General features: G+C 48.7%; 2 protein-coding genes across 4 annotated transcripts in view; both read left to right on the forward strand.

Annotated features, from left to right (window-relative positions):
- Positions 1–129: 129 nt before the first annotated feature.
- On the forward strand, positions 130–8,763 carry abcd1 (ATP binding cassette subfamily D member 1). 2 transcript variants are annotated; one of them, XM_088003140.1, is made up of 17 exons: positions 130–485; positions 1,707–1,889; positions 1,959–2,062; positions 2,133–2,290; positions 2,385–2,572; positions 2,640–2,814; positions 2,880–3,070; positions 3,197–3,377; positions 3,450–3,592; positions 3,666–3,834; positions 5,491–5,585; positions 6,750–6,895; positions 6,963–7,108; positions 7,191–7,275; positions 7,419–7,544; positions 7,616–7,703; positions 7,800–8,763. In XM_088003140.1, the coding sequence occupies exons 2-17, from the start codon at positions 1,761–1,763 to the stop codon at positions 7,938–7,940; spliced, it is 2,265 nt and encodes a 754-aa protein (XP_087859266.1). In that variant the 5' UTR covers positions 130–485; positions 1,707–1,760; the 3' UTR covers positions 7,941–8,763. The 2 variants fall into 2 exon arrangements, with proteins under 2 accessions (XP_087859266.1, XP_087859267.1); XM_088003141.1 differs by lacking the exon at positions 130–485 and adding an exon at positions 625–740.
- Positions 8,764–9,748: 985 nt separating this feature from the next.
- The window catches only part of plxnb3 (plexin B3), a 49,712-nt gene continuing 40,840 nt past the window's right edge, over positions 9,749–18,620 (forward strand). Inside the window, exon 1 of one of the 2 annotated variants that reach the window (XM_088003098.1) lies at positions 9,749–10,090. The gene's annotated coding sequence lies outside the window, so the exon portion shown is untranslated. The remainder of the gene's footprint in view (positions 10,091–18,620) is intronic. The other variant, XM_088003099.1, reaches the window with a different exon arrangement.

Consider the following 18,620-nt stretch of genomic DNA (forward strand, 5'->3'; position numbering starts at 1 on the left):
AAGCACTCCAGCGCCCCCTGCTGCTCTCGTTGTCGTACAGCAGCGGATCCGAACCAGATCAAAGCTTCTTATTGTTCTGGATCAGAACATCATGTGAACATTAAAGCCTCGGAGAGGTTCCGGTTCCGTCTCCTGGATCCCCGAATGGAAAAATCACCTGACGGTCTTCAAGCAGGAGAACGACACCAGATGTTCATTAAAGAAAGAACGTTCCCGAAACATCGGAACAGTTTTAAATTTTCAACAGATATATGTGTATGACGTGTCTTGCCTGCAGTGATGCTTAAAGAACGTTCTTTAGAGTTACAATGAATTCTGTGAATTTGAGCAGCTGACGAACGTTCTTCAGCTTTCGCAGTTCGTTGCGTAACACTCGGTCCTCACAGCGGCGGTAAGCCGCAGCGGTCAAACCGGGGTTCAGAACAGGCTGCACGGACTAAACTTTCTCCAGACACCAGTTCGTTCCGGACCGGTTCGACCATGAGGTAAGGGTTCTGCTTCAGCAGCGGGACTCCCTGCGACCCGGACGGACGGGTTCTGTTCGGCAGAAGTGGGTCGGATCCGGAAACTTTGGCTGTTTTGGACATATTTCCACATCAAAGTTCCGGTTAGCCGTTAGCTTTAGCTAGCTTCCCCAACACCGGCCGGTAAGGTTTCGGTCCGGATGCGCGACGGGAAGTTCCGAGAAGTTCGGTGATCGTTATGTTTCATGGATCAATAACGGAACCAGAACCAGTTCAGTAAGTTAAGCTGCCGGAGTTACGGTCCGACTCCGGGTTCTCTCGAACCCGACCCGGTTCTGTCAGGCTTTATCCCACCGTGGGGAACTGGACCAGAACTCTGGAGTTCGGTTGTTAAAATGTCACCTCAAAAACTAATGGAACCGAACCAGGCCCACAACTGTGTAATCAGTACAGATCTTGTAGAACTAGAGCAGAGGTCGTGCCCCCTGTGGGGGTCCCGGTGGTACTGCAGGGGGTCGTGAGATTTCTCTCTCGATTAATGCAGTTATGTTTTTAAATACACATTGAACATGAATCCTACATTTAATACATTGATAAATAATGTATGTCAGAAAAGTTGTACATTTTATGTAAAACGTTGTTCATGGTGACCTTATTTGGCCAGTGCTTTAGTATTCAAACGTATGTTTAAAATAAAAGCTGTGCGTCATTTGTATTAAGGTAATGAGGTATGTTATGTAGCTCTAAGCCTCCACTAGAGGGCATTATGTCACACTTCTGGGAATTTTGTAGATGACAGCCATCTTGGTAGGTATCTGTAACTGTTATGACAGATGCTATGGAGTTGCTATGACAACAATAAACAAGCCACAAGTTTAGAACTAGCTGTCGCTTTGTTCCAATCTAACATATAAACATTAGAAATTCATTACAAACATAAAATCTTAAACTTTCTTTTCATATATTTTCTCTTGGTTGATCTGGAAGCCATCGCTCATCTGTGCTTTGCGTGGCGTTTGGCAACCAATATGGTGGATCAGTGGCCTGCAACACTTCCGGATCAGACTTGTGGGAACTACGTATAGAAACACAGAGATGAAAAGAACACTAAATTAATGTACTCGAGTAAAAGTACTCAAAAGTAAATAGTACCTCATTAAATTGGACTTTAAATAAAAGTTACTTTTTTATGAGCAGAAGTTGGGAGAGCTTCAGGTGATGCCATTCCTTACCTGTGCACAGGTGGAGCGTCAGGCTCTCAGGATCCAGGCTGTGATTGGTCAGCTGGCTGTCATCATGCAGCTGGCCAATGAGAAGCTGCCAGCTCAGCTGAGGCGAAGCTCCAGACTCAGGAAGATGGCCGCCATCCTGATCGCTGCCTACGCTGTCAAAAAGCTGTCTCCGTACATGTGGAGGAGGCTACAGGTGAGACACACACCTGAAGGTCAAAGGTGAGGGGAAGACTGTAGGTGACTGAGTGTGTTGTTCCTCCAGAGAGGGGCAGCAGGTGATGAGGGAGGCGGGGCTAAAACACCTGTGGGTGTGGTCAGCACTGTGGAGGGCAGTGAAGATGAGAAGAAGAAGAAGAAAGTGGACAGGTGACAGGAGACGATGTGAGACACCTGATCAGTTGGCACCTGGTCTCACCTGGACTCTACCTGTCCACAGGTCTCCATCAGTCAACAGAGACTTCGTCCTCAGATTGTCTCACCTGCTGAAGCTCCTGTTTCCACGGTTACTGTGTCCAGAGTTTGGCCTACTCGCTCTGCACTCCATCACCCTGATGTCCCGCACCTTCCTGTCCATCTACGTGGCTTCTCTAGACGGTCTGCACCTGTGTCACCTGTCCTCAACTGTCTCTACCTGGGTGTCTGTCCAGAGTGTCTCAGGTCATCCTGATGGTCCGGTTTGGTCTCTCAGGTATGATCGTCAGGTGCATCGTGCAGAAAGATCCGCGTGCCTTCGTGCTGCAGCTGTCCAAGTGGCTCCTCGTCGCAGTTCCTGCGACGTTCATCAACAGTGCCATCAGATTCCTGGAGGGTCAGCTGACCCTGAGCTTCAGAAGTCGATTGGTCAGCCACGCCTACCAGCTGTACTTTACCAACCAGGTGAGACCTGCTGTACACCTGTTGACCTGCCTTCTCCAGGTGAGTCTAAAGCTCCGCTCCTTTACAGACGTATTACCGCATCAGCAACATGGACGGCCGTCTGTCCAACCCGGACCAGTCTCTGACCGAGGACATCGTCATGTTCTCTGCCTCCGTCGCTCACCTGTACTCCAACCTGACCAAGCCCATCCTGGACGTGGTGGTCACCTGCTACACGCTGCTGCGCACCGCCCAGTCCAAAGGTACACTGCTGCCGCCGCCGCAGCTGATACTCACCTGTACCTGGCCTGATGGTGTCCTCCTGTAGGGGCCGACACCACATGGCCCTCTGCCATCGCCGGCCTGGTGGTGGCGCTCACCGCCAAGGTACTGCGCTCCTGTTCGCCGCACTTTGGGAAGCTGGTGGCCGAGGAGGCAAAGAGGAAGGGAGACCTGCGCTACATGCACTCACGCATCATCGCCAACTCCGAGGAGATCGCTTTTTACGCCGGACACAAGGTGAGTGCCCCCTGTTCAGCACCGACACTTTCTACAGAAGAGAGTGTTTGATTCTCAGACCGAGGAAGCACGGTTGCTGTGTGGGTGCATTAGATTCTCAGAGTGTTGAGCGCTGTTGGTTTGCAGGTGGAGCTGTCCCAGCTGCAGCGGAGCTACGCCTCCCTCTCATCTCAGATCCATCAGATCCTGCTGAAGCGGCTCTGGTACGTCATGCTGGAGCAGTTCCTCATGAAGTACGTCTGGAGCGCGTCCGGTCTCGTCATGGTGGCCGTGCCCATCATCACCGCCACAGGATACTCCAAAAATGGTAAGCTCCGCCCCCCTGCGGTGGGCCGGAGGCCGCGGTGGCAGCGTATGACCTCTGACCCTTTGTGTGCAGACTCTGAGGAGGTGAAGCGGGCAGCCATGGTAATGAAAGAGGAGGATCTGGTCAGTGAGCGAACGCAGGCCTTCACCACAGCCAGGAACCTCCTGAACGCCGCCGCCGACGCTGTGGAGAGGATCATGAGCTCCTACAAGGAGGTCAGCATGCCCTGCCCCCGCTGACAGGCCCCGCCCCCTCAGACGGGCAGCTGACCTCAGGTGTTGTGTGCAGGTGACGGAGCTGGCCGGCTACACGTCCCGCGTCTGGGAGATGTTTGTCGTGTTTGAGGACGTGAGCCGAGGAATCTACCGCCGCTCCGCCGACCCGGAGGAACCAGCAACCCGCCGAGGAGCAGCGGTCCTGCAGGGCCAGAGGATCAGCGGCCCACTGCAGATCAGAGGTCAGCAGGGTCAGAGGTCAGCAGGGGTCAGTCAGCTGAGTTGAAGGTTATGCATGATAAGAACCAGTTTCTTAAATATCCAGAATTTGACTCAAAAAGTCAAAGACAAATCTAGAAAACCTGGTAGAGAATGAAACTCTGTTCAAGCGTCATGCTGTGGGCCCAGCAGACCGGTTTCCACGGTAGTGTTGTAGTCAAGACCACCTAACCTGAGACCAAGTCAAGACCAAGAGCTGTGCCCTGCGCTACATGAGACAATAAAATGTGAAATTTGATAAAAATTGCATCTTAAATTGATCTGAAAGATCTACATTCCCACACAAACACCTAAATATTAAATGCTTAGTGCTGAAATAAATTTAACCAAGATCATTATCAATTTAAACTCTTCGTTCTGCTTTGCTTCCATCTCTGTGCCACAAACTTCTCATGCCATCCCTAACAAGATAAGGCCCTGGGCGACCGAGACCATCAAGAAGTAGTCTTGAGACCAAGACCGGTCTCAGGTACTACAACACTATTCCATGGCAACCAGCCTCCTTGGCTGTTTTCTGTCCAATAATACATAACTTCTGCAGATGTTCTTCTCTTGGAAAAGATATGCCATTTTTTTATTAGGTTGATCCTCACTCTTCCAGGTTTTTCCAGGTCGTTGTACTGGTCATCATAGACATAATATAAGGATAGACCCTCATGGACCGCTCTCGCCTATTGTCGCTGACGAGATTTAGGGCGGCCATCTTGGAGCGGTCCACCACTCCACTCAGCGTTATGTGTTTAGCAGCACAATGACGTATCAGCGCATTTAATCGATCATAACACACTTTTTGTTACTGTAAACCATATTCAATCATCTATCAAAGCTACATTTATAAACAATTGTATTTTTTAAGTATGTTTTTAATACAAAGTTCATCATATTTAAATATGCTTAGTGGCTATAACAATAGAATAGGAATGGAATATTCTGATATCGATGTATGAAGAGCATATTACAAAGCACACAGCCGTTCATAGTTTATTTAATAAATTATTTAGTAATATCAATACATATTTATATAACTATACAAACACTAATAAATAAAGATTAATACTGAATAATATATATTGGATACATGTTTATATGTATGTACATACATATATATAGATATATATATATGTTTTCCAGCCGATGAGTTCCAGCTTCAGAGATTCAGCAGCTGAGATTGAGTCCAAAATCCGATGCGAGATTCATCCGTGCTGCAGTGAATCCGTCTCTCTTTAAAATTTCCCTCTTTGTGTTTTGCGTTCCAGGTTTTTCCAGGATATTCCAGGTTTTTCCAGGTTGTTGTACTGGTCATTCCCTGTGACTGCAGCCAGCTCCTGATGTGTTTTGCGTTCCAGGTTTTTCCAGGATATTCCAGGTTTTTCCAGGTTGTTGTACTGATCATTCCCTGTGACTGCAGCCAGCTCCTGATGTGTTTCTGTGTTGCAGGTTTTTCCAGGATATTCCAGGTTTTTCCAGGTTGTTGTACTGGTCATTCCCTGTGACTGCAGCCAGCTCCTGATGTGTTTCTGTGTTGCAGGTTTTTCCAGGATATTCCAGGTTTTTCCAGGTTGTTGTACTGGTCATTCCCTGTGACTGCAGCCAGCTCCTGGTGTGTTTCTGTGTTCCAGGTCAGGTGATCAGCGTGGAGAATGGGATTCGCTGTGAGAACCTGCCCATCATTACGCCCACTGGAGACGTTGTGGTATCCAGCCTCAACATTCAGGTTCGTCTCACTGATTGCGGTCCATTGGCTGTGAAGGTGGTTCTGTTTAGGTTCGGTTACATCACCATGATAACCAGAATGTCCTGGTGGCCCAGTGGATCCAGAACTTCAGTTTTGCAGCCGTTCTTCAGGCTGATTTATGGTGTTTATGAATGAAATTCTGATCTGTAGACTCGATATGTGGTTCTGGGTGTAACTCCCAGCAGATTAGCGGGTTCTGGTCAGATCAGCCCGTCTGGAACCATCAGCCGTGTTAAGACTCCTGGTTTTTTGCTCAATCTGATGGTTTTCTCCTCGCCTGCCTGATGAGCTGCCCTGTAATTGGCTGATTGACTGTTAGCAGGCAGCTGTGCCTAATAAACTGGCCGGTCGGACATGTTTGGTTTCTTTGGGGGGTTTTTCTGAACGACCTCATCCGGCCCTCAGTGGCAGTTCCGCCTGGTGACCAGCAGAGGGAGCACTAACTCCAGATACACCGACCAAAATGTTGGGTTTAAGTTCCGAAAAGGAAAAGTCTTTTCATACAGATTCATTACACAAAGAGCAAAATATTTAAAACTTTTTTATGTGGGTTTTTTTGTTTGTTTTTTTACAAACGTCCAAACTTGCATTTTTCCCTGTTAATGATTAAAGTGTTTTTTTATATTAATATGTTTTTTTAAAGTATATTTTATTTCTGCTGTTTTGTGTATTTATTTTTAGTTATTTAAAATATTTTCCAGAGTTAAATCTTAGAAATTAAAGTTTATTGATCTTTTCTGTATTATTTTTGCTTTTATGGTTATTGGAGCTGAAAATGTTCTTTAAAAACATTATTATTGTTTAGCATCATAATTTCTGGGGCAGTTTATGGTCAGAACCAGCTGATGACGACCCCATCAGAACCCTGACCGGTTCTGGATCTGGGCTTCTGCTAGTCGCCTTGGACTGGGCCAGAACTTCTGCAGGACCAGATCAGGTCTGGCGTGAAGGATACCATTGTGTTCTGGGGAGGTCAAAGGTCGACCCGGAGAAAACTGATGGAAACAGAACTGTCTTTGTGTTCTGATGGGTCCAGATGAGTCACTGAGATTCTGCTCTTCTACTGAGCTGAGAAGGTTCTGGAAAATCCTGGGAGCCTTCCAGCTCTTGGTTCTGGTCACAGGACGTGTTTCTGTGTTGCAGGTGGAGGATGGGATGAATGTTCTGATCACGGGTCCAAATGGCTGCGGGAAGAGTTCGCTGTTCAGGATCCTTAGTGGGCTCTGGCCCGTTTACGGAGGAGCTCTGTACCGACCAGAACCGCACAACATGTTCTACATCCCCCAGAGGTAAACACCCTGGTTCCCACTGTGGTTCTGGCTGGTTCTGGTTCTGACTGGTTCTGTTTCTGAGCAGGCCTTACATGTCGGAGGGAACCCTCAGAGACCAGGTCATCTATCCGGACTCGGTGGACGACTTGGTCCGGAAGGGACTGACGGATTCGGACCTGGAGGAGATCCTCCGGACCGTCCACTTGCTCTACATCCTGGACAGGGAGGGCGGTCAGTGAGCCGCAGCCACAGTTCTACAGGAGTACTGGAGTAGTTCTACGGCGGTACCACAGTAACCCTGTGTGTGTTTCAGGCTGGGAGTCTGTCAGCGACTGGAAAGATGTTCTTTCTGGAGGAGAGAAGCAGAGGATGGGGATGGCCCGCATGTTCTACCACCGGTACCTTCACTGCTTCTTCACTGATAGTTCAGGTCCAACCGGTTCAGGCGTTGGGGGTCATGGTGGCTCCCTGTGACATCATAGAGAGCTGCGATTGGTGGGTGTGGTGATTCTCTTCAGCTGATTGGCCGTCTCCCCCGCAGGCCGCGGTACGCCCTCCTGGATGAATGCACCAGCGCCGTCAGCATCGACGTGGAGGGAAAGATCTTCCAGGCTGCAAAGGATGCTGGGATAGCGCTGCTGTCCATCACCCACCGGCCCTCCCTCTGGTCAGAAACACATGTTGCTATGTTTGTGAGGACCAGAGGCTGACCTTGGCTGACCTTCCCCTGTCCCACAGGAAGTACCACTCCCACCTGCTGCAGTTCGACGGAGAGGGAGGCTGGAAGTTCGAGCCGCTGGACGCCTCCGCCCGCCTGTCCATGCAGGTGAGTCTGCCTGGCGGACCCGTTCTGCTGCCGCTTCTGGTCCAGACCCGGTCCAGAACCCGGCCGGGTGACGTTCCGGTTCTGGTTCTGTCGCAGGAGGAGAAGCAGCGCCTGGAGAACCAGCTGTCTGGGATTCCCAGGATGCAGCAGCGGCTGTCCGAGCTGCGGCTGCTGCTGGGGGAGCTGGAGGACGAGGACACGGCGGAGGGCCGGGTCGCAGCGGCGCCGCTCTGCTAGAGGGAGCGCGCACGTGACCGCGCACGTGTGTTCTGGGGAGGCACCTGAGCATCCACGTAATTTAAACTTTTAACCAGTTCCTGTTTGCTGTCTGAAGCTCCGCCCCTTCCTGCCCGTTGTTCCGGGTCAGAGGTCACCTGCCCTGGACAGCAGACACACCTGTGGTGTGAGGAACCTGGTTGTGGTCCCACATTTCAAAGCTTTTAGTAACGGATTGTTAATAATTATTACATGTTGATGTCATCCATGATGCTGCAGTCGCTGCTTCAGCCGCCGAGCCTCACCTGTCAGGGGGCAGAGTTTCACCTGCAAACGACCCGGTTAAACCAGAACCAGTACACTGATGGATCAGCAGTCAGAATCGGTCTGCTTCTGTTCCCTACCTGTGATTGGCCACCTGCAGATGACTCCGCAGGTGGCCAATCTCAGGTGAGCTCCAATCAGACAGGAAGCTGCTGCTGGTCACAGTTGTTACTCCCAGGACCGTACACGTGTCCCTGGGGGTGTGCACGTGTCCCTGGGGGCGTGCACGTGTCCCTGGGAGCGTGCACGTGTCCCTGGGGGCGTGCACGTGTCCCTAGGAGCGTGCACGTGTCCCTGGGAGCGTGCACGTGTCCCTGGGGGCGTGCACATGTCCTGTACCTGGCCGAAGCGGTTTATCTGATGTATCCAACTCAGAGGTTAGAGGTCATGTGACAGCTGTTGATTGTAATGAGCCATTTTGACTGTAACTGTGTGAACCAATCAGAGCTGAGCTGAAGACGATGATGAAGATGATGATGAAGAGGCCTTATTTCACAGTAAATAAAATGTTTTCTTCTGACGCTGCCGTTTGTCTGGTTTTTCAAAATAAAAGCGGTCTGACCAGAAGGTGAGGCTCCGCCCACTTCTGTTCTCATCCAGAACCACATCAGAACCAGATCAGGTGTTCCTGGCTCCAGAATCCATTCGATTTGGTAAGTTAACGGCTGTTTCAGCCTCTGGTCCAGTTCTGGAGAGTTCTGGATTGATCCGGAAGGTTTGGAGGAACCGAGAAATCTGTTTTATGTTCTACCAAACCATTTAAGGTTCTGGCCATTGAACCATGAACAGAACCGAGTTGAAGAATTCCTGGGAAGTGTTCGGTTCCTCCCAAACAAAAAGATCTTCTCCAGAACCAGAACTGCTAGAACTCCAGAACCCGTCCCTGTGCTCTGACTTGGTTTGTTTTTTAAACTGAAATAATCTGGAATTAAATATTCCAATAATTTAATCTGTTTGGTTTCTGAGGATCTTTGGCTCTGCCCACTTTCGGACGGATCCGGTTCCCCTCTGTCTTCCTTCCTCTCTCTGGACCGGTTCCGTCTGACCCGGTTTGAATCCACCAGAATCAGTCCAACTCAGAATTGGGATCTGGATAATCACAACCAGAGGCGAATGTGGTACCAGAACAGAACCAGTCCTGAGCCCAGAACACAGCTGGGACAGATCCATCAGAACCAGAACCTCTGGCTCGGTTCTGCTGCTAAAGCATCAAATTGCTGGTTCTGTTTCCAATAAGGTCAAAGGTCATTGGTTCTGATCATCAACATTGACCCAGTTTTCTACCTAGTACCAGAACTTCAGTCTGGACTTCCAGAACTCTGGAGGTTCAGGTTGAACAGAACCTCGAGAGTTCTGGAGTCTTTCCATCAGAACCAGCAAATTCCCACAAGTCAGAGTCACGTGGTCAGAACGTTTGATGACGTCAGCTCAGGTATGTTTTCACCTGGATGCTGAATTCTGTGATGGAGATGTTGATGCTGATGGATGAGGTTCTGGAGAGAAAGTTTTGACCCGGTTCTAATCTGGTTCTCATCCTGATCTGGTCCTGGTTCTGGACCTGGTGCTACCTCAGACCCGACATGATTCCAGAACCTGCCGGGCTCCAGAAACTCCCTGTGGGTCCGGGCCGGACCGATACCTGCTGCTCCATGAGGCGGGGTGTAAGCGGGTCGCCCGGCCGGCGCCGCCCGGTCTCCGCTCAGCGGGGCGGGGTCTCAGCCAGACCTGTTGTTCGGATCTCGGAGCTCCTGGTCCCGCCTGGGTTCTGCTCGGTTATCTCTGGCTCACCGCAACTTTTCTCTGGCTTTTGGGACTCAGCAGGATCCGAAACAGACCTCTTGGTCCAGGTGAGTAAGATTCGGTTCTGCTGGATCCAAGTTGTCTCGAGCTGCATGAAGGAGCGCGCGAGCCAGGCGTGTCTGACGGAAGCGCGCCAGACTCACTTCAGGAATCTGATACTTTTCCGTTTTTCTGCTTTTCTCCATTAATGTTGTTGATAAAAGGACCGGTTCTGAAAGGAGCCGGTTCTAGAGGGGGTGTTCTGTGATTCGGCTCTGAAATATCCCTCTGGTACCATTTTCCGGTTCCGTCCCTGCTGGTTTTAGTGTGCCTGCCTGCTGAATTCAGCTGAGAGCAGCGAGTTTTAAAGTGAATGGGTTTTGAACAGAGTCTGGTCTTTGAACTGAGGGGTGAAGAACCAGAACCTGCGGTTCGGTTTGGTTCGGAGTTTTGATGTCAGCCTGTCTTCTCTCAGCGGGGTTCTGTTGGAAGATGCCGACCAGTCCCGGTTCGGCTCAGCTGGGCTCTTCTCGGTTCAGCCTGCAGTGGAATAACTTACATTCCAACACAGGCACAGACACGCGCACACACGCACGGACAAACAGAGATACCCACGAACACGCGCACATGTGCACGAACGCTCTTGCATGAACGCGCAGTCAGCTGAACAGAGGCTGTGTACTGATCTGGACTCGGTTCCGAGTCACCTGCTGATGTTTCATAAAACAACTTTACATCACGTGACCCTGTGACTGTAAACACACACACACACACACACACACACACACACACACACACACACACACACACAAACTGCTGTCTTCCTCTGTAGCCTCAGGGGCCCCTCTGTCACCATCGGTTCGGTCCAAACTGTCCTAGTTGCTGCGGTTCTGATCCGGAACCTACTGGAGAGTTCTGGTTACTCACAAAGAACCACATCAGAACAGAACTTTTAAAACGCAAGCCATTCAGAACCACTTCGACCAAATAGAGTTCTGATGAATCTACCGGTAATTATTTCTAATGGAATTACAGAACCGAATTTAGATCCAGTTAAATAAACCCAGTAGAATCAGAGTAACTAACCTGCTCTGATCAGTTTCTCTGATTCTAATTAGTTACTCTGCTAACGAACCAACCTGGTTAGTTACCACTCTGGCTTAGTAATGCATTCATTTTTTCATTAACTAGCTCTGTAAGATGGTTAACCAGTTAATTTACTAACATAGCAGTTAATAAGAAACAAAGGAGCTGAGTTAATTATTCCACAGGTAGAAGCCACAGAGAACAGAAACATTAAAAATGATCCAAATTTTGAAGAAATCTAAAATATTTAAAATGATCTTGAGGAAAATAACATTTGGATGGTTCTGGTTCGATCCGTTCCAGGAGAGGAACCTGGATCCACAGCTGAGGTCCAGCAGCCTGGACAGAACAATCCGGTCCAGTTTTATACCCGGTCTGGACCTTACTGGTCCGAGAAGTTAAAGTCAGAACTTTCAGTCTGTTTCCCTCCTGATGGTCCAGTCGACCCGGTTCTACTGGAACCAGAACTCCATCATCTGCTCCACCTCCAGCTGCTGTGGTTCTCTCTTTCTCTGCTCTGAGTCAAACCAACCTGTTCCCCTCCTGGCCTGTGGGGGCGCTGCACCAAGAACCACTGAAGCCACCGAGAGCAACTTCCTTCTTCACCAAATGGAAACAAGATGGAAGATTTTAGCGGTTGGAGGATTTCTCTTTAGACTAAAGACCAGGACCCATTTCTGCTGCTATTGCTAGGCTAACTCCTTAGCTTTTGTTGTATTTACCCAGAAGGCCCTGCGCTATAGTCCACTTCCTGCTTTTGGAGCGGTCAGTGGTCTGCTTGGTGTTCACATGCAAACAGAACCAGAGTTCACTTCAACCGAACCCAGACTGAGGTTTGGAGGACCGGAGTTAGCTTAGCATTCATACCAACTGAACCAGACTTTCCAAGCAAATGAACTGGAGTCAGACTGAAGTGGACTGAACAGATCTGGAGGGAACGATGAACCCTAAGATGAAGAGACGCTGCAGATTATGGGATGGCGATGCTGCTGCTGAATGTTGCCATGGCGATATGTTTATAATGTGATTATCAGGCAGCTAGGCCTGAAATCTGGGCTGATGGCTGAACTTAAACACCCAATATCAGAACATGTTTACATGACTAAGCCACGCCCACTCTGACCAAGCAGGCAGCTGATTGGCTGTTGTGAGCTGGGGGTAAAGGTGAGGACCAGCAGCCTGGGAGATGAGGTGCAGGGCAGCAAAAAGAGAAACTGCTGAGGTCAGGAAGAGGGTCACGTGACCTGTCTGAAGCTGTGACATCATCATCATCAGAGAGATGAAGATTAAACTGAACCTAATCTGAAGGATTTAGTCTGGGTCCAGATTCAAATTCAGATTACTGTTTGTGTCTAATCACCTCTAATCCACACACGCACACCAATTCTGCTAATGTGCTGTAACTTGCTGCTTCTACCCTACTGGACTCAAACCACTAACACCAGTCTGAGCTTGGCAATCGGGTCAGAACCAGACTGGATGGACAGATGGTTCTGAAGGTTCTGATGGTTATTTGAGTTCAGAGTGATGAAGAGTTCATGTCTTTATGATGCAACATGATCTGAGCTAGACCCAGAGGTCCCAGTCCGGGTCGGCTGGAGGATCGGAGCTGCAGTCTCTGTGTGTGTGTGTGTGTGTGTGTGTGTGTGTGAGAGTGTGTGTGTGTGTGTGTGTGTGTGTGTGTGTGCACGCCTCATCTCTTCCTGCAGATGAAAGAGTTGCTAGTTTGATTCCTCAGGGACCCTCAGCCTGAAGCTGCAGATCTGAGCAGAAGACTGACTCTCAGGAGTGTGTGTGTGAGTGTGTGAGTGTGTGTGGGTGAACGAAGGAGCCTGAACTGATGTGCTCAGGTGTGTCTTGTTGTTCTTCCGGAGAGATGGGAAGCACTGAGGGAGCTCTTGTTAAGGCAGGTGGAGATGTTGTTGTTGTGGTGAACTGAAAATATTAATCGATTATTGAAATAATCAGTAACTAATTCAGTGATTGATTAACTGGAGAATACAGATGTTAAAAAGGTGATTTGTGGAAAGAACAACATGAAATAATGGAACCAAACTTGAACAAAAAATATAAACATTTTGGATTTAAGATAAAAAAAAGTTTCTTTGTTTACCTGGTTCACATCCTGGAAATAAATCTGCTATTAATCACCTTTTCCATCCAGTTATTGATCAGTTAATCCAGAAAAATAGTATGTCTTGTAGGTAGAGACGCATCATAGTGAATGATAAAACATTCACTATTGGAATCCTGTAATTGTATTTTAGTCAATGAAATATTTAGTTTTTCTTTAAAAAGGAATTCAATAGTTTATTTGGATCTTTAATGTATTTCTAAGTTTTTATCTGATTGTCAGAATAACTAAAGAGTAAAATAAACGCTAGCTGCAGTACTGGTGTGAAGCAGGAGGTTCTGTGGTGGTATTGTTTTTGGATCGGCCCTTTGGACCCGCTCGGTTCTGGTTGGTTCCACTGGTTCATCAGTGAAGGAAGTGAGATGGAACCGTCCTTCTCCAGTGTTTGATTCACGTCTAGAGCCATCAGAACTGCAACAGAACCTCTGCAGAGAGCAACAGAAACAGAACAGAACCAGATGGGTAACCTGAACAGAACCAAAGCAGAACCTCTGTTTGAAGAGAACCAGAACCTGTGTGCTGAAGATTGTGGGTGGTCCTCTGGAGGTCTGGAAATCCTCCATAATCCAGATTAATCCTCTCAATGTGTTTGGTGTTTAAAACCATCTGAAGTCAGAGGAACAAGCTGTCAGTGGGAACCTCGTCCTGTCAGAACCACTGAATCGGACCTTCCAGAACAATTAGTCCGGAGGGATCAGGAACGCCTCATCCTGCTGATCCAGACAGGTTTGGACTTCCTCATAGTAAAGACTTCCAGTCCAGCACTGAAGTAACAAATGCAGGATGTTTATGATGTCAGAGAAGGAAATCTTAGAAACGTGTTTATTATGGTCAAAAATAATACAGAGGTTTTTCACTTTATCACTGGAGGCCAATTTAATCCCATCCAGAGTGACGGATTAACAGGTTCTGGTCCAAAAACAACAACTTCTGTTTGGCCAGAATTTAAAACAACATTTAAAGTAATCCAGGTTTTATGTCATCATGCCTGTAATCTAGAGAGACAACGGAGTATCAAAAACTTAACAGTGAACATTTATCCCATGCTGTCTGATTGGTAGCACACGCTCAGATGGAGAGCCGCTGTTCTGTCAGATAGCCATACACTGTCAGGATAGCATACATGCAGTTAGTACGCATGCCCGCGCATGCGCATTAAGAAGTCCGACCGTCAGTGGAGTTGTCAGTTCAGCATACGCAACAAGTTATGACGAAAATAAGTCATTAAATTGTTTATAATATAATATAATATAATATAATATAATATAATATAATATGATATGATAACTAGATAGATATACATGCGTTGTCGTGGTTTCTACAGCTAACTCAGCAGCGCTTCGCTTTCACAGACGATGGGGACAACGTCTAACTTTTTTCGTCACTTAGAAAAGTAGCTCAAAGAAGGTAAGCTACGTTGACATGATGCTAGCAAAGTTAGCTGTACAGAGACACATAAGCATTGTGATGGAAAAAAGTCACTCACTGCCTGAATTATTGTGCGGAGGTGTAGACTGACTTGTCGTATATATGGGACAACGCTGTGTCCAAAAGTCTGCAATATAGTGATGTGACATTCAGGTACAGTACGATTAATCTGCTCGTCTCTTTACTTATTAGATAGGACTGGAGTGTCGCTGAGAGCCGTTGTTCTATCAGATAGCCATACGCTGTCAGGACAGCATACATGCAGTTAGTAAACATGCCCGCGCATGAGCATTAAGAAGTCCGACCGTCAGTGGAGTTGTCAGTTCAGCAGAGGCAACAAATTATGACGAAAATAAGTCATTAAATTGTTTATAATATCATATAATATGATAACTAGATAGATGTAGATGCGTTATCGTGGTTTCAAAGTGTATTTAAAGCAGGTCTGGCTGCGGCTGCAGTCAACTACAACACACCGTGTAAAACTCATTAACTTACTTATTTAACCGCTAAGTCAGGATGCCATACAGCTGTTCATAACAAAGTGTATGATGATCTATGTCATGATTCTATGTTGCTGATTAAATAAAATCATATGGAAATGACAGCGTATACATGTCTGAGCTAAGCGTACGACTATCTGACAAAGTATTCTGATCTGACAGAACACCGGAAGGGGATTTCTCCGGTTCAAAACAAAGCAAAGTTGATCACAATGAGTAGCTACTCAGTGTAGCCCTAGCTACCTGGAGCTGCAGACCTCATGTTATACTACGAGCCAGAAGAAAGCTTTCAAAAGCCTGAAGAATCAATCATTTAGTTTCAAGTTGGGTCAAGCATTTCGGATCAAAAGCAGCATTAAATGGCTGTCAACTTGTTTCTGCCGGGTGAGTAGCGAGTTGTGCTATTTTAAGTAATTAGTCTATGTTAACGATGCTATGGCTAACATCGAACTAACACATGCTATTTTATGAGCTTGAATCTCCCGGTAAATCATTTATTTAGCTTCTGTAAACCCAAAGTGATGCTGGAGTTGTACGTTAATGTTGAGTCGCTGTAGGATTCAGGTCCAATGTAGGTCAACGATTAGCAGCGATCTACAGAAACCCCGAGTTCGTGTCTGGACACGAAGTATTGCTGGGTAGGTTATAATTTATTTATTTAGCTTTTTATATTTTATTATTATTTTTTAAGCATGAAAGTCCCACTGAATAAACATTTTCTGTCCGTGACTCGGCACTGAGCTAGCTGCTAACAACATTAGCGCTCTGCGGACAACCAGGCTACCGAATAAAAATATCTTACCTTACATATGACTGTTTGCCTTTCTAAGTAACTCTCCAATAAAACATCTGAAAATACAATTTAAACGATTCGATCGTTACCTGTTAGAAAGTGGCGCTGCAAACTCTGGCATTGTTAATTTCTGCACCTCCTGCTTTTAGCTGTAGATTGTTGATCCACTTTTCTCCTCTTTTATCGGTAAGTTTTTTAAAATTAACTCCCTTGTGACCAACTACCTTAGAAACACGAAAATAACGTTTATCTTTCTCTCTGTTAGAGCGGTTGGAGCAACCGTAAAGGACTGAGACTTTAGGCATTTTGATGCTGGATCAACAGAAATAAATGGGCTGCATTTACTTCCTGCCCTCCGTCTGCATTGGGTGGTGTCAGTGCTACGTCATCTGAAACCCAGCAATATAGTAAAAAGAACTGTTCTAAGGACAGAGACCCGAGGAACTCCATCAGTCACCTGGAGTGTGAGACTGATTTCTCGTTCAACATGAACAAGCAGCAGATTGTTTTTCCAAGTTAAGTAGGACTCCTTCAGATATGACGAGTGCCATTTTCTCTCAAATTTTCTGGAGTTCAATCACTAGCTGATCCTCTGGATCAAAACCGGTTCGATTCTGCAGAACCAGACCCGCTCTGTGTGTTTCTGAGAGGAAAACTCACAAAGACGAGAGCCAGGTAGAGGGAGGGGGGGTAGATTAGGGTGGGGTCTTCACGCCGATTAAACACACACACACACACACACACACACACCCACCTCAGTCGAGTGGAGTGTGAATAAAGCGTCCTTGATCTGAACCAACTGCTGAGCCCCCCCCCTATTCTTAAAGTCGCCCACCCCCATTCCTAAAATTCCCCCCAACACACACGCTCACACACACCCCCACAGACACGCACACACACACTCACACACCCTCATACACACACACCCTCCCCCTGCGTGTCAGATCACACACACACACACACACCCAGAGTGTGCTTTAGCTAGAGGAGATATTAATAATCCATAAAGTAGCTGGTTTCTCTCAAACGCTCCCAGCGGACCCTCAGCAGCTGTCTCTAGTTCTGGACCGGTTCTGGACGGGTCTTATCAGAACACATTGAAGCTTTGATGACACAGAGTTAATGAACGGTGAACAAACAGACGAACGATTCTACTTCCTGTTCCCTCACCTGGAGAAAGGAGTGGAGAGTTTAACCGGATCAGATCCAGAACCGGATCCGATAAGGTTCTGGATCAGTTCTGGTCCCAGAACCTCTTCCAGCTTTTCTGTGAACTTTGTATTTAAACTGAGGATCATCAGAGACTCAGACAGTAACAGATCAGAACCAGACCGGGACCAGGTCCAGTTCTGGTCCTTTGTTTTCCGGTGAGGTTCTGACCCGGTTGGAAAGTCTCGGCAGTGATTTGCATCCTGTGAGTCGTCCTCTGTCCAGCAGGACGGTCCGTCCCCATGAGACACTGCATCTCTTTGTGTCTTTGTGTCCCGCTGCCCCCAGTGAAGGAGGAAGTTCCTGACAAAGAGCCGCTGTACCGACGGCTGCTTCACTTCCTGACCCGAACACAGCCAGAACCCCCCCAACGACACCAGAACCACCCCCACCGACACCAGAACCACCCCCACCGACACCAGAACCACCCCCACCGACACCAGAACCACCCCACCGACACCAGAACCACCCCCACCGACACCAGAACCACCGACACCAGAACCACCGACACCAGAACCCCCCCACCGACACCAGAACCACCCCCACCGACACCAGAACCCCCCCAACGACACCAGAACCACCCCCACCGACACCAGAACCACCCCCACCGACACCAGAACCCCCCCACCGACACCAGAACCACCGACACCAGAACCCCCCCACCGACACCAGAACCACCCCCACCGACACCAGAACCACCCCCACCGACACCAGAACCACCCCCACCGACACCAGAACCACCGACACCGACACCAGAACCACCGACACCAGAACCAGAACCACCCCCACCGACACCAGAACCACCGACACCGACACCAGAACCACCCCCACCGACACCAGAACCACCCCCACCGACACCAGAACCACCGACACCGACACCAGAACCACCGACACCAGAACCCCCCCACCGACACCAGAACCACCGACACCAGAACCGACACCAGAACCACCCCCACCGACACCAGAACCGACACCAGAACCCCCCCACCGACACCAGAACCACCGACACCAGAACCCCCCCACCGACACCAGAACCGACACCAGAACCACCCCCACCGACACCAGAACCCCCCCACCGACACCAGAACCGACACCAGAACCGACACCAGAACCACCCCCACCGACACCAGAACCCCCCCACCGACACCAGAACCCCCCCACCGACACCAGAACCACCCCCACCGACACCAGAACCACCCCCACCGACACCAGAACCACCGACACCAGAACCCCCCCACCGACACCAGAACCACCGACACCAGAACCCCCCCACCGACACCAGAACCGACACCAGAACCACCCCCACCGACACCAGAACCGACACCAGAACCCCCCCACCGACACCAGAACCACCGACACCAGAACCCCCCCACCGACACCAGAACCACCCCCACCGACACCAGAACCCCCCCACCGACACCAGAACCGACACCAGAACCACCCCC

Source organism: Poecilia mexicana, unplaced genomic scaffold (genome assembly GCF_051168715.1).
Source record: "Poecilia mexicana isolate PSO_F unplaced genomic scaffold, ASM5116871v1 scaffold_23, whole genome shotgun sequence".
Classification (NCBI taxonomy): domain Eukaryota; kingdom Metazoa; phylum Chordata; class Actinopteri; order Cyprinodontiformes; family Poeciliidae; genus Poecilia; species Poecilia mexicana.

What these genes read in the sequence shown, in the direction of transcription:
- abcd1 (XM_088003140.1), top strand. Translation starts at nt 1,761, where the DNA reads ATGCAGCTGGCCAATGAGAAGCTGCCAGCTCAGCTGAGGCGAAGCTCC. An exon ending in CTACGTGGCTTCTCTAGACG is followed by an intron (nt 2,291 to 2,384) that starts GTCTGCACCTGT and finishes TTGGTCTCTCAG; the next exon opens with GTATGATCGTCAGGTGCATC. An exon ending in GCCCGCATGTTCTACCACCG is followed by an intron (nt 7,276 to 7,418) that starts GTACCTTCACTG and finishes TCTCCCCCGCAG; the next exon opens with GCCGCGGTACGCCCTCCTGG.